Source organism: Strongylocentrotus purpuratus, unplaced genomic scaffold (genome assembly GCF_000002235.5).
Source record: "Strongylocentrotus purpuratus isolate Spur 01 unplaced genomic scaffold, Spur_5.0 spur5_scaffold_1, whole genome shotgun sequence".
In the NCBI taxonomy this organism is placed as follows: domain Eukaryota; kingdom Metazoa; phylum Echinodermata; class Echinoidea; order Camarodonta; family Strongylocentrotidae; genus Strongylocentrotus; species Strongylocentrotus purpuratus.
This window is the reverse complement of record NW_022145594.1, coordinates 46,407,305-46,422,075: the sequence shown is the minus strand read 5'-3', so window position 1 is coordinate 46,422,075 and position 14,771 is coordinate 46,407,305. Positions and strand designations below refer to the sequence as shown.

General features: G+C 37.1%; 1 protein-coding gene across 1 annotated transcript; it reads right to left on the bottom strand.

Annotated features, from left to right (window-relative positions):
• Positions 1–3,541: 3,541 nt before the first annotated feature.
• On the bottom strand, positions 3,542–12,900 carry LOC753366 (peroxisomal biogenesis factor 19). Its single transcript, XM_030978346.1, has 8 exons — positions 12,747–12,900; positions 11,763–11,905; positions 10,889–11,144; positions 9,982–10,085; positions 8,402–8,557; positions 6,850–7,026; positions 5,840–5,884; positions 3,542–5,021 (listed from the first exon to the last, which is right to left on the bottom strand). Exons 1-8 carry the CDS (start codon positions 12,880–12,882, stop codon positions 4,941–4,943), a joined length of 1,098 nt encoding a protein of 365 aa, XP_030834206.1. The 5' UTR covers positions 12,883–12,900; the 3' UTR covers positions 3,542–4,940.
• Between the last annotated feature and the right edge of the window lie 1,871 nt (positions 12,901–14,771).

The following is a 14,771-nucleotide window of genomic DNA, read 5'->3' as shown; positions in this document are numbered from 1 at the left end:
TGCCTCCGTTACGAAGTAGCCGGAGGCATTATGTTTTCGGGTTGTCCGTCCGTCCGTCTGTACGTACGTCTGTACGTACGTACGTCTGTACGTACGTACGTCCCGTTCTCGTGATCGCGTTATCTGAAGAACCGATTGATGGATTCCTGCCAAACTTTGGTCATGTATGTATCTTGCAGAGCCGATGAACTGATTAGTTTTTGGGGTTACGAGGTCAAAGGTCAAAGGTCACAGGGCTCATTATGTATGCAAAAACAGCTCGTGATCGCGTTATCTGAAGAACCGATTGATGGATTCCTGCCAAACTTTGGTCATGTATGTATCTTGCAAAGTCAAAGAACTGATTAGATTTGGGGGTCATGCGGTTAAAGGTCAAAGGTCACAGGGCTCATTATGTATGCAAAAACAGCTCGTGATCGCATTATCTCAAGAACCGATTGATGGATTGCTGCCAAACTTAAGTCATGTATGTTACTTGCAGAACCGATGAAGTGATTAGATTTTGGGGTCACGAGGTCAAAGGTCAAAGGCCACAACGCACATTATGTATGCAAAAACAGCTCGTGATCGCGTTCTCAAGAACCGATTGATGGATTCCTGCCAAAATTAGGTCATGTATGTTACTTGCATAGCCAATGAACTGATTAGATTTTGGGGTCATGAGGTTAAGGTCAAAGGTCATGCGGCTCATGTATGCAAAAATAGCTTGTGATCGCATTATCATTAGAACAGATTGATGGATTCCTGCCAAACATAGATCATGTATGTATCTTGCAGAGCCAATGAACTGAGTAGATTCTTGGGTCATGAGGTCAAAGGTCATGCGCTCATTATGTATGCAAAAATAGCTTGTGAACACATTCTCATTAGAACTGACAGATGGATTACTATTTAACTCAGGACATCTTGCAGAGCCAATGAACTGAGTAGATTTTAGGGTCATGAGGTCAAAGATCAAAGGGTCATATATGTATATGAGAAATTGCTTGTAATCACGATATTCTGAGAACCTGTTAATGGATTACAATTGAACTTGAATTCGAAAAATGTCTTCTGTTTTGGTTTGTAAAATTGCTCTATGACGGAGGCATCATTTTCGACTGCGCGCAGTCGAATTCCATCTAGTTTAAAATTGTAATTGTATGCATACACAATATGTTTTGTAAGATACCTGATATTAAGACGCAATAATTATTAGCTGAATATTGGTTGCTGTATTTCCAATCGTGGTATTAATGGAACGAAAAATGTACATGTTTATTCATTTTAATGTAGTATAGGTTCAGGATTTATTCTCCTGGGTTACTGGGTGCAAGAATGGTTTGAAATACTTCTTCTTCTACACTTCTACACTATGCGTAAGGCCTACTGCAGACGATATATTATATCAATTGCACCATTGCCCACAGAATGAACGTTAGCGAATGTATGAGAAATGTACATGGAGATGGTCTAGTAAAAATTCATAATAATAATAATAATATGGAAAATTTATATAGCACTTGTGACAAAAGTTTCAAATCGCTGTACATGTACACAAATCAAAATTACTTCCAAAAAAAATCAATATTACTAACGGAATTAACATTACTCAAATTACCAAGAAAACAAAATATTACTAACGTAACTTAACAAATTGTCATTACTTAATTTAACGAGAAGATCAAATATTAATAACTACATCCCGGTGTAGTCCTTTTTTTACTCTCTTGGGTATGGGGGTATAGGAAGAATTTGGTCTCTCGCAAAGAATTAAATCGTCCGTTTGAAACCAGAAGGCCGATAACTAATATACTTCAACACATATTTAATGTCCCTCTGGCACCAAAAACAAGATATGTAGTTTAATTTAGTTTAATTAACCTGTGAAAGTATGTATAATGTCCTTGAGATTGAGAAGCTGCCATGTTTTGCCAGAGAAGAGAAATTACATCGTCCAGTAAGCTCTCTTCATCGCTATGATAAAGATTCAGGAGTTATATCTAACTTTCTAAGTATACATGGTACCTTTCCAATCAATACTTTCACTATTATATGTTGTTTATGCTCAGCTGTCCTGTGCTTCACAGAATATTTTAAGGACAATAAGTATTAATCTATACTGGCAATGTGTCACCAATATGAAATTATCTGAATAAATGTTGCACTGAATTGCTGCAAAATCATATATAATTTGTAAAAGTACAGAATATTTCAATTTTTTAAAACAAATAAATTCATGTTTTCAATATAGAGAGGAGAGTCACTTTCATTTAACCCCAGAGAAACTTTTTCATGATGGTTCAATTTGCTTTCTAAAATGGACGAGTAGAAAAAAAATTATTTTTCTCTGTAATATAAAGGTAAATTATCGATTTACAAACTATGTAAAAAGGGATGACAAAGTTATTGTAGTTTATACTTTTCCTATGATCTTATTCTATCCACCTATTGGTCGACTGTAATATTGATGACATGATTGTGTCAAAATTGTTATTACTATTGATCAGCATTATGTGCAGAAAATTATATTTCTTACGAATAATAACCAATTTGTGATGTTTTATTTCTTTGTTTAGTATTCATATCATTACTGCTGTGGGCATGTGTAGAAAAATAAAAAAAATGCATAATTATTCCATTTTCACACAACTGCGCCAGGAGTGTCAATTTTGACAGGCATGGCGCATTATAAATGTTCACCATTATTATAATCATTACGTCTATGTTATAATTATCAAATTTCTATTACAACCAAGACATAGACACATAAGACTCATCTGGGAAAGTAAACAGAAAGTTATATTGAAAGTACAGGTTATGTTTTACTGTTCAAGCATGCCTTAAAAGCTGTGTTTGATATACAATTTTTTTTTTTTACTTTTCTGCTTAAAGGTACTATGGCCCATTTGCAGGCCAAAAAAATGAAAAAGTTAAATTCCAACTGCATTTGAAAGATAATACTAATCTAGAACTTCCCTAAAAAAGGTAGGCCTTGAAAATATCTTCAAGTGGGAAAATAATGACTATTAGTTGTCAAATCGACTTTAGGGCTATAGAGCCCAAAAGTAATAGTCTTGATTTTCAGACAATTGTACCTAATGGTCATACGTTTTATGCTGCGCAAAGATTCAATCAGTTTAATCTTGGCCATCAGAAGAAGTGGGTTATTGATGAAGACAAATGCTCATGTACCCTTTACAACTCTTTTCATGTATGTTATTACCAAAGAAAAACAAAGGCCAGTCAGTCACTCAATAGTGTATGACAGTGAAGTCTAGCAAGTAAACGGGTTTCCTTGCATAATTTGAATATGAGGACACTGCTAACGTTTACATTTCAGAGATAGGACATACATGACATATTCATAATTCCTGCAAAGTTCTAGTATCTTTAACTCTGTCATCAATGGGACATAATTAGTATTCATATTAGACCTTTTTAAATGATAAAGAAGATTACTTTTGCACGAAAAATGCATGATTCTAGCATTTTGAAAACTAATATTATCTAAAATTACAATAAACCATGACATGTACAAACAAGATAGGGATACATGCAGTGAGTTTGAATTCAATAAAATAATTTATTTCCATTATACAAAATTTATATATTATGATGTACAATAAGAAATCATAATTTGGTTAAAAAGAAACAACATTATAATCTTCCACAAACCTCAAGATATACTCTTTGGGATCTGACGACAGAACACAAAAGACCAAAAATCAAATGAAACTTAAACCGACTGTTTAAGACTGATCATTAATTATCTCTGACATAAGAGTAAGGTAGAAAATATAAAATGGCCCAAGAAAAGCTCATTCACACTGACTTAAGGCAGAAAACGTAAAAAGAAAACGTAAAAGAATGGCAATGGGAATGGAAATAAGTATCTGCGCGCAACAATGGTCTGACACAAAACACTGGATGTATAAGATACAAGAATGTGAAGTGTTGTATTAAAGCTCAAGTGCGCTTAAAACTCGGCGTGTGAACAAGCCTGAATGAGTTGCAGAAGATTCCAAAATTTAGATAGTTGTCCCAATCCACCAGAATAACATGAAGTTTACAAGTTGAATGTACGATTGTGCTTTTCAATGAATGCAATTTCAGTAAGACTCTGTTTGTTTATACATGTATTTTGTTGGTCAAAACAACCAAGCTATAACATATACATGTTCATAATTCAGAATAACTTTAAGCCATATTCTCTCAAAATGGAATTTCATTAACAGATGATTTGTGAAGCAAGTGATACAGCGACTTGTGCAGTAGCAAGTCTACAAATGTGAACATGGCCTGTACTGTGGTACTGAAATCTTCCTTCCCCTCTCTCTTTTTTCTCTCTCTCTCTCTCTCTTTGACATAGGCAACCAATCCTCACCAAACATCTCTATTTTGTGCGTTTTATATAATTATCAGTGGTCTCTCACTCCATTCTTCATTTCTTCTTTCAAGCTAAGCAATCTTTGTCTTCCTCTCACCCTCCTTCCCTCTATCTTTCCTGCCAAAGTCAATTTCTATGCCATCGCTTTGGAGACAGTGTCCAATTAACTAGAATTTATTGCATCAGGCTAGTTGTATTTGCTCTGGTCAGCTCCTAAGCGAGTCCCAAATTTTAGAAGATCTGTTTCTTGGAGAATCTTTCATAGTTCCCGATTCCAAGAATGATTATGATCATAGTGCAGCTTTGGTAATCTTATATCTGTGAGACCATAAAGCCACAAAGATGATGTGATACATATGAAAGCATTCCAGGTATCCATGGTGCAATCCTTGATTACACGCTGGTCCACTTCATAATGGAATTTCGTTTACCCATGATGCAACAGTTGATTACGTACCGGCGCCCTGATCACCAATGGCATTCAAGTACCGATGGTCCAATCATCAGGGACGATCAAATAAAGCTTCATAGACTTTTTTTCTCCAGTCATTTCAAAAGTTTGATTGGTTGATTACATAATACTGCACTGGTCCCCTTGAGGCATTCCCGGTATCCGTGGCATGCCGTTCTCATCAAAAGGCATACCGGCATTCTGTATGGACAAGTGAGAAACATAAACATGGAAACATTTATTAGCACAAATAAACATTGATTAGTGTAGATATTCATTTGTATTGTATATCATATATCCTCCAATGGTTGATTTCATGACAAAATATTTTTAAAAAGGAATAATAAATACATTGCATATAAATACATTGTACTACATGCATGAATCCCAGGGTAATGAAAGATTGCATTAGAAAACAGGTTAAACTGGACAAACATCAGTATCATCACTACTTTCTGGGTCTATCTTACAAAGCGTCCCAATAGATCTCACTTCATTATAATTTTGAATTGAATTGACATTTTATTTCAATCATTATGACAATACATACAAAGATAAAACATGGAATTTCATAACAGATATAATATCAAAATTATATATATAAATGAACAAAAAAAATCATTCAAAATATGAAGAAAATATGAAGTATAAGCAGTACTTCACATGGGAAATGGTGCATTTTCATCCACTCTTTTTTAAGAGAAGGCTCTGTGTTATGAAGCCCTTATCATATGATATGACAAGTTCAATAAGGATGTGACCAAATTACATTTATTCCCCCTTGCATTCCCGGGATTCCCCTTGAAATCCTTTCTGAACCTAGCAGAATGGCTACCCGACATTACTGTAGTACCGTCCCTATCACATCCTACAGATACAAAAAGTAAAATAATTATGGACAGAGATATTATGAAGAGTTGTCTTTCAAGATGTTTTCCTCTATACTTATCGCAACCAAATCTTAAAGCGAGTCAGTATTTTGCGTTTTTCTTGAAGAGTATAAAAGAAAGATCACTTACCATGTCACCTACAATCTCAGCCGGGGGCTGTCCTAGGCTCTCCATCTGTTGAGGAAATATAAATTGAGTTGAATCATTTCAATTATACAATCTAATGATATTAGGTACCTGTACGTGAATGACACGCCCAGTCAAAGTTTTCTTCTTTTTTTGGAGAAACATATCTCCTAAATTTACTGCCAATAAATCTGAATTTTAAACACCCCATTATTTTGGCTCTCATACAAGTGTAAATATAATGTGCAATCGTTGCGTGTTAAAATTAATTTGAATACTTCACCTAAATTTCTCCCCCTTCCTCTACTTCAAACTTTATCTTTCATTTTCATTTCCCTGTATTTTTTGTGCGCAATATTTTTCCCATTTTGAATATTACTGTGCATATTACTGTATTTTGTCAAACATTACAAAAAATCAATAAACCAGTTCAATTAATCAATCAAAGTTGGAAGCATGGGGGTGTTTCATCAAAGCTGTGAACTTTAGAATATTCCACTACTCGACTACCACACTTCATAGTTACCACAAGCTCTGTTACCATCATTACCATCCCCACCACCATTACCAACTCGGACATCAACAGTGCCACCCTTATAATTACTATCACAACCACAACTATCATCAGTATCATCAACAGCAGCATCATCACCATCATCACAACCCCCATCATAATCATTACAATCATTAATGATTATCATCATCACAACCACCACTACCACCACTACCATCATTATCATCACCACCACCATCTTCACCACCATCACTATCATCATTATCATCACCACCACCACCACCATCACCACCACCACCACCACCACCACCATCACCACCACCACCACCACCACCACCACCATCACCATCACCATCACCATCACCATCACCATCACCATCACCACCACCATCACCACCACCATCATCATCACCATCACCACCACCACCACCACCACCACCACCACCACCACCACCACCACCACCACCACCACCATCACCACCGTAACTATGGACCTTACCTTCTGAATAAGCTCCATAATCCTTCCCATTCTCTCCTGTTTGACTGTACTGCCGTCTGAATCTTGCTCCGCCTCATATTCCACACACAGTGCTGACATCAGTCTGTGCTGCTCCGTATATCTTTGGTGATCTTCACTGCTAAGTGTGGGTTTCTTCTCATCTAACCATCCCTGGTACTGTTCAAATAGGATAGAATTTTTAAATGAAGCATAGTGTGAACATTAACTGGCAACATAATATAATTCCTTTTAGAAAGTAACTATGACCATCATCACCACCACCACCATCATCACAATCATCATCATAATGATCAAACCATCACCACCACCACCACCATCATCATCCCCTTCATCTTCATCACCATCAAATATTAAATAAAATATTCTAGAAATGTAATGAAGTATGCATCGACTCATCAAGTGAAAAAGTAAGTAAAAATAAAGAAAATATCTTTATAAACAAAAATGCTGGCATCAGTCACGAGTCATACTGTTTTCACACTGGCAAAATTTTGCTTAACCCCGTACTATAGGTGGGGTTAAAAGGAGACTTAGCCCTACCTATAGTCCGGGGTTAAGCTTATTCCACTTTCTTTTCACACTGGCAAAATGTTGCTTAACCCCGTACTATAGGTGGGGTTAAAGGGGGGGGGGGTTTTAGCCCTACCTATAGTCCGGGGTTAAGCTTATTCCACTTCCTTTTCACACTGGCAAAAATTTGCTTAACCCCGTACTATAGGTGGGGTTAAAGGGGGGTCTTAGCCCTACCTATAGTACGGGGTTAAGCCTATTCCACTTTCTGTTCAGACTCGTTTTTACCAAAGTGGGCTAACCCCACCTATAGTACGGGGTTAACTAACCCTGCAAAATAGCAGGGCTAACCTCGCAATTGTGGTGCTAACTCCTGCTAACTCCGCAATTGCGGTGCCAAGCAAATGAATGAGAACAGAAACGAAAAATAGTCCGGGACTACGCAGTGAAGCGAATTAATGAATTCCATGGCCATGGCTAGTACGGGGCTAAGGAATTGCAGTGTGAAAAGCCAACAAAAATAGTCCGGGGTTAAGGACAGTACGGGGCTAAGCAAAGTACGGGGTTAAGCAAAACCAGTGTGAAAAGAGTATCAGTGTGCTTTTGTGCCCTTTCTTACCAAGCTCACTGGATTGAACCTGAACTTCATTCGACATTGAATTTGAAGTGAAAACAGAAATAAACAAATATATCTGTACACCATAAATCACAGATGACTTAATAGGAATGTTTTTTTAATGCAGCACAGTCATAATTAATTTTCTTCGTGCAGTATTACTGTAATTGTACGTAACTACCTATTCACAGTCTATTGCTTTGTTTGTTTAATCTCATGTTGATCATATCATGCAATGTGATGAACCACGCAGAAATCAATCAATGAATTTAAACAATTTTTTTTAAATAAATATATATATACTGTGAAACCTGTCTATAAAGACCACCCATAGGAGACAAGAAAAGTGGTCTTTACAGGCAGGTTGTCTTTATGAACAGGTTGTTCTCTCTCAGGAGAGCTTACCTTATCTACTACTTCTTTTAATGAAGGGTAAAGTATATCTTTGGAGAGTAGACTCTGCATCATAGTCTGGACCATGGGTAGTAGCTCAGCGTTGTCTCCCTCTATGTTCATACCTCCAAACGATCTCAAGAGCTCTTCATCAGGCACCCCACCCTCCTATGCAGTCAAAATAAAACTACCGTAAATCTCCATGTATAAGACGCACCCCTATTATTAAAGGGCAAGTCCACTCCAAAAATGACTTACTTCCAATAGAAGCAGAAAAATTATATAAACCAATCAAAAAAAGTTTGAGCAAAATCGGATAACTAATTATAAAGTTATGAATTTTTAATGACATGAAAAACTTTGAAAATCACTACACAAATTGGCAACTCACTCATGAGGCTGTGACCTAAAAATAATTTTAAAAAAATAAAAAAAGTTTTTTTTTTTTTTTTGCTTTGCTTTGCTTTAGCAGACACCGTAGTACATTTAAAAAAAAACAAGTGACTTTCATTTTGCTGTGGGGTGAGGTTGAAGGCGCCGATTTGTGCTTGTGAACTTGTCACAAATAATATTAACAATGTGCGTCTCATACACAGAGATTTACGGTATGTTTATGAGGGGTACTTGGTTATGATATAGTTGACATCCGTTAAAACCCACTGATGGTCTGGGTTTACCTACATGTACTCATTTTTTAGTGTAAATCTAGCTTAAATCTAATTATAAGGGGAAGACAGCTCTAGAGCTGATTTGAACCCATCAAGAACTAGCTCCAGCCTAAGATAATAATGTACAGGTACTCAAATCAAGAATAGTGTGCTTATTTCTGAAATAAAAACTAATACCCTTGAAGTTACATTTATTCCCTTGGAAGACCTTTCATTATTAATTTTACAATTAAAAGAAAATCAAAAGTAATCTGAGAAAATCCAATTCAATTGATCAAAAAATTGCTGGCAAAGAAGAGGTAAAAGAAAACCAATTTTGAATGATTAGTTGTCCACTGGCAGTGCCCGGCAGTGCCTTAAAAGGACGTCACATTGCCTTAAAAGGATGTCTCACGTATCGGTCCACGTTCACGTCATGCAAATCTAAAAGTCCATATTATAAGGGCTTTTCAAGGGCACGTCAAGATATTGAACTGTGACATGAGGACGTCATTCTAATGATGTGCGAATGCACCACATTGTCTACCCTGTCTTCTACCATCTCAGAATCCAAAAATAGCGTCCACCTCGGTTTTCACGGTCACCTCAATCTTAAACACATTTCTCTAGTTATGATAGTACATACCTAGCTAGATGTGCCGGTACGGGATGGCATTCTCATCAACACTCTCGAAAAGGCCATAATGAATAATAATACTAACAATTATAGGCATTTCTAAAGCGCTGTCTGTCAAGGAATTCTATTCCGAGGCACATTAATTTTTACCCCGGCTTTAGCCTAGCTGCCATTACAGTGCTCCAGCATTTCAAGGAATAAATTCCTGCCAGGTACCCATTTACCTCACCTGGGTCGAGTGTGGCAAATGAAGATTAATGCCTTGGCAAAGGACACTAGTGCTGTATCAGGGAATAAATGCCACATACCTGTAGGTCCTTGGCATTCTGTGCTAGTCTGGTGAGAGTATCTGTGAGTGTTGAAGTCACATCCTCCGGGGTTTGAGTTGTGTTGGAATCACTTGTGTTGCTAGCTGCAGAAAAATGAGTTAAAGGAAGATTATCATAATTGACAGCAATCTAAGTAAGTGCATTGCAGTTCCAAACACGAGGGTCTCCTGGAACTAATAAGATATGTTTGTGAAATTTGCAATTTGATCAAAAATGGACAAACAGAAAAAGAAAGAAAAAAAACATCACATAATAAAGTAAATTTCATCAAAAGATTAAAAGAAAAAGGGGGTGAGTTACAATTATATTTAAGGTTAGGTTTAGTGTTAGGATTAGGATGAGAGTTAAGTATAATACTTGGTCCAGGGTTGAAGTTAGAGATTTGGTTACATGCTACTGACCGAGATCAAATAATGTATGCAGTTCAGATTTTTGTCTATTGAAATATTATTCTTCTTATCAGGTGAATGAAATAATTTGTATTGAGGCACTTCACAGAGACTTATGCATTAAATTTGGTTACATTACGAAAATGACGGAAGGCAAAGACGAGGGTAACCGAGCAAAATAATCAATCTGTGCATGTGCGAACCAGAATTTTCCCGTCTTGTTGATTTTCATGACCGTTCTCAGCCATAATAGCGTTCATTCCCTAGACTTGACGCAAGAGTTGTATCTCCGTACAATAGACCATTTTCGTAAGTAACCAAATTGAATGCATAAATCTTTGTGAAGTGCCTCAATACAAATTTTTTCATTCACCTGATAAGAATAACAGTATTTCAATAGACAGCGTCCGAAATGCATACATTATTTGATCTCGGTTGAGTGAATTCTCCCATCCTCTTTGCCTTCTGTCTCGTTACTAAAGAGCCCTAATACCTACTTGTGGATGCAGGAGTCCCTGCAGCTGGATTTGGCATTGCTCCTGCACCTGCTCCTGCTCCTGCTCCCGCGGCCATGGTCTGGAACATCCTCTGCATCTCGGAGGCCATCTGGGGGTCTCCCCCGAAACCCTCACCAAGCTCAGACATCAGACCAGAGAGGACGTTCTCAAAGTCCGCAACGGACTGCTGGGCACCGGGGCTCTCATTGAAGAGGGCCTCGAAGAGCGCATCCTGATTTGGCGGGAGTTGTGGTCCCTAGAAAGACAATTAATCAATAGAATAAAAAGCCACAGAGAAAAAGGAAATATGTATTGGATAAGAGAGGACTTTCTCAAAGACTGTTCAAAAACTAATATTGTGTTCTAGCTTGTAGGAACACACCCTTATTTGCTACCAGGGGGGCATTTCACAAAACTTGTCATCAGTGACAATAACAATTTTTGTTATAAGCTAGATTGGTTATTAACAGATTTGTCACTGATTTTTGTAATTTGTCATTGAAAAAAGGCTTTGTGAAACGGGTCCCTGACGTGGCCTCTAAGAAGGGAAACATAAGTTAGCAATACCATACAAGTTAGAGATATATATGGCCCCTGAGAAAATTAAAAAAACGACTACATCAATCAATAGGAAAATACTCACAGAGAAGAGTAGATATCAAATGAGACTGATAAAGAGTATCTCTCTCTCTTTGTCTCTCTTTGTGTGTGTGTGTGTGTTTCTCTCTCTCTCTCTCTCTGTCTCCCTCTATTTCTCCTGCTCTCTCAATCTACAAATTTCTTGCAATTTCAAGTAATTCTATGAAACTCTTCAAAAAATCTTATATGAAAATATTTTAAAAGAAGGTTTGAGAAATAAAGGACTGATACTAACCTCTTTTGTCTGTTTTTCTGTCTTCTTTTCACCCTCCTGTTCTTTGGATGTAGTCATTATATTGAGTCCTGGACTTGATGATGCAACCTCTGGTTTTTCCAATGTGGCTGGTTGCAGAGGTTTGTCAAAATCACCCAAAGCACCTAAATAATAAGGTTCACAACTTAGATATTTTTAAGGAAAAAACCACAATGCAATGACAAATCGTGTAAAAAGATGCAAGCAATGAGTTCGCCAAGTTCAGCGAACTCTGTGCGTGCACCTTGGTATACTTAACTTGCTATCATCATAAGATAATCATCATCATCATCATCATCAAGTACGGGTAGAAGGCGTTGGCCTGTAATTCCCGGTCACTGCTTCTATAATGTAGGTTTAGCCTGTTGGATTTATTACTGAGTGTATGCGCATGCACAGGAGTGGAGTCATGGGAGATCGAAGCGATACTCCCACCAATGCTTATCTAGGCCTAGGCTAGACCCTATGTGTCTTTTGAATTTGTCCGTTGTTGCCAAGACCACAATATTTTCTGGCAAACTGTTCCAGTTTTGTATTATTCGTCTGCTAAAAGACTTACTTCTAACATCCAGTCTGCAGTGTTCTTTCTGGATCTTGAGACAGTGCCCTCTCGTGGGCACTGCCCTCTCGTATCACATTGGCAACTCGTAGTCATATCAGATCTTTTTTTTTGGGGGGGGGGTAGAATCTAGATTCTAATTCTCCGGATTGTGCATGCCCAGCCAAAGTAGAAAAAAAGCCTGGAAAGAGAAAAGTTACGGGCAATATTCCTCACCTTCACGACCGCCCTAACCCTTATTGTTCGCTTCCGTGTACACCGCGTGTAAGTTGCATTTCAAGCAGAACCAACATCACCCCAACCATTTCTACCCAACGAAAAAATAAGCATGTGGGACTGAGATTCTTAACGCCCCTTTAAAATAGCGTTAGATTTAACGTTCATGTGGGAATAAAATCTGCACTTACTGTCCAACAACAGATCAAGATCTGTGTCATCTTTACTTTCACTGTCCACCATCTGACTTAACGATTCCTTGGAGGGTTTTTCCTCGACCGGAGTGGTCGCACTCGCCTCGTCTTCGATCTCACTCTTTGTTGCCATTTTGATCTTTGGACGTGCACGGTATAAAAAAAACGAACGATGGGGGCGCGCTTGCAAACACTGCGAACTTTTTAATATGAAAAAGGAGCTAAATCCACTTTGGGTATTTTCGAGTAAATCACCTTTTTTATTCTACCACTTTCTCTTTAGTAATGTATGTTTATCTTTGTACATTTATTAGAGTTGTTTTACCCTTTAACGATAATATATGGTTTTAGAATAAAATCTACCAAGTATGTTTTATTTTTGCTTAATTTGTTAATATTTCTTTCTTCATGGATTTTCTTTCTTCATGGATTTAGCTCCTTTGGAATTAATCATAGTTTTGTAGCTAATTTTTATTTTATTTCAAGATGAAACTTGAGAATGTGATAAAGTGCAATTTATTCCCATGTAGAAAATATGTATTTTAAGACAAAAAGCTCAATTTTGATAAAAATGGATTTAGCTCCTTGCCGCCCTCCCCCAAATTATTATGATGTTTTTTGTGTGTAATTTGTAATAATCCACCTACACATCATCATCATCATCATCACCATTAACATATTTTGTTAAATATAATTAACAAAAAGTATCTCTCCCTTGTTATGTAATTTGTTTATTGTTCGTTGATCTTCATTTCCATATTATGTGCTTTAATATTAGGGTACTACGATTGTACAAGGCCTAAAAGTTTCATTCATAATCCAAACATAAAGGATCATTCTCATTGATTTTTTTTATGACAATGGATAACATGAGTAGCTCCCTTTTCATTTTTTAATTTGAGTATGATTTTGTATTATGTTTATAATCGACAATGAAAAAAATGAAATTAATTCAGGAAAAAGAAATCATCATCATCATCGCCATCGCCACCCGCCGTTGATTGATTGATTGAATTATTTGTATTCGTCAAGCTTCAAACATACAATATACAAGAATAACAGATGAAACTAAGTCAGCTTGAACAAGATAACCCACGAGAGCTCGAGAGCTTATTTCCAGTAGGGTCCCCGACAGACATGTACAAAATTAATAAGTTAAAATAGTAATATTTACAGACAGATAAGAAAGAAAAAATATTAAAGATAATAATGATGATAATGATAATAACAACATTAAACTAATGATAGAAATGATAATAAGTCAAGAAGAAAAAGAAGAAGGAGAAGAAGAAAAAGAGGAGGAGAATCGAAGAAGAGGAAAATAATTCGTCACCAAGCATGGTCATCTTCATCGTATTATCATCATCATCATCCTCATCATCACCACCACAATCATTATCATCATCATCACCACCACCAGTCAAAATATATGTAGACTGAGGCTACAAGTTTGCCGACATCCTCTTTTGACTTCATTCTTGTTAAATACTTTTCAATAGAATGTCGATGAACTATTATAACGGGGGTATCGTAAGACGTTTTCCAACATCAGCACATCAGCGGTGGAAATAGGGAGAAGGAAGGCACGTTTCCCTCAACCCCTCCCCCCCCCCCCACCCCCTGGTCGTGTGGTGGAAAGAAGAGAAAAGAGAGAAGAGAGAGAAAGGAAAGGGGAAGAGGAAAAAACACCTGGACCCCATCCCTTAATCAGTAGCCCTAGCCTTGTAAATTCGTATTTTATTTTCAGAGTAAAAACGGTATCCCCCCCCCCCGACCATTTCCAATCGCCCCAGTACCGCCACATGAGTGGACTAAGGCAAAGCGGTCACTGTCATCACCATTATCACCCCCTATCTCATCACCATCACCATCATCACCATCACCATCATCAATATCATCATCATCAATATCATCATCATTGCCATCATTATCATTACCACTCTTCGTTATCATCATGATCATTATCATTATTACAACTCTTCGTTTAATATCATCACCATTAAAGGGGTGTAGCATGACCAC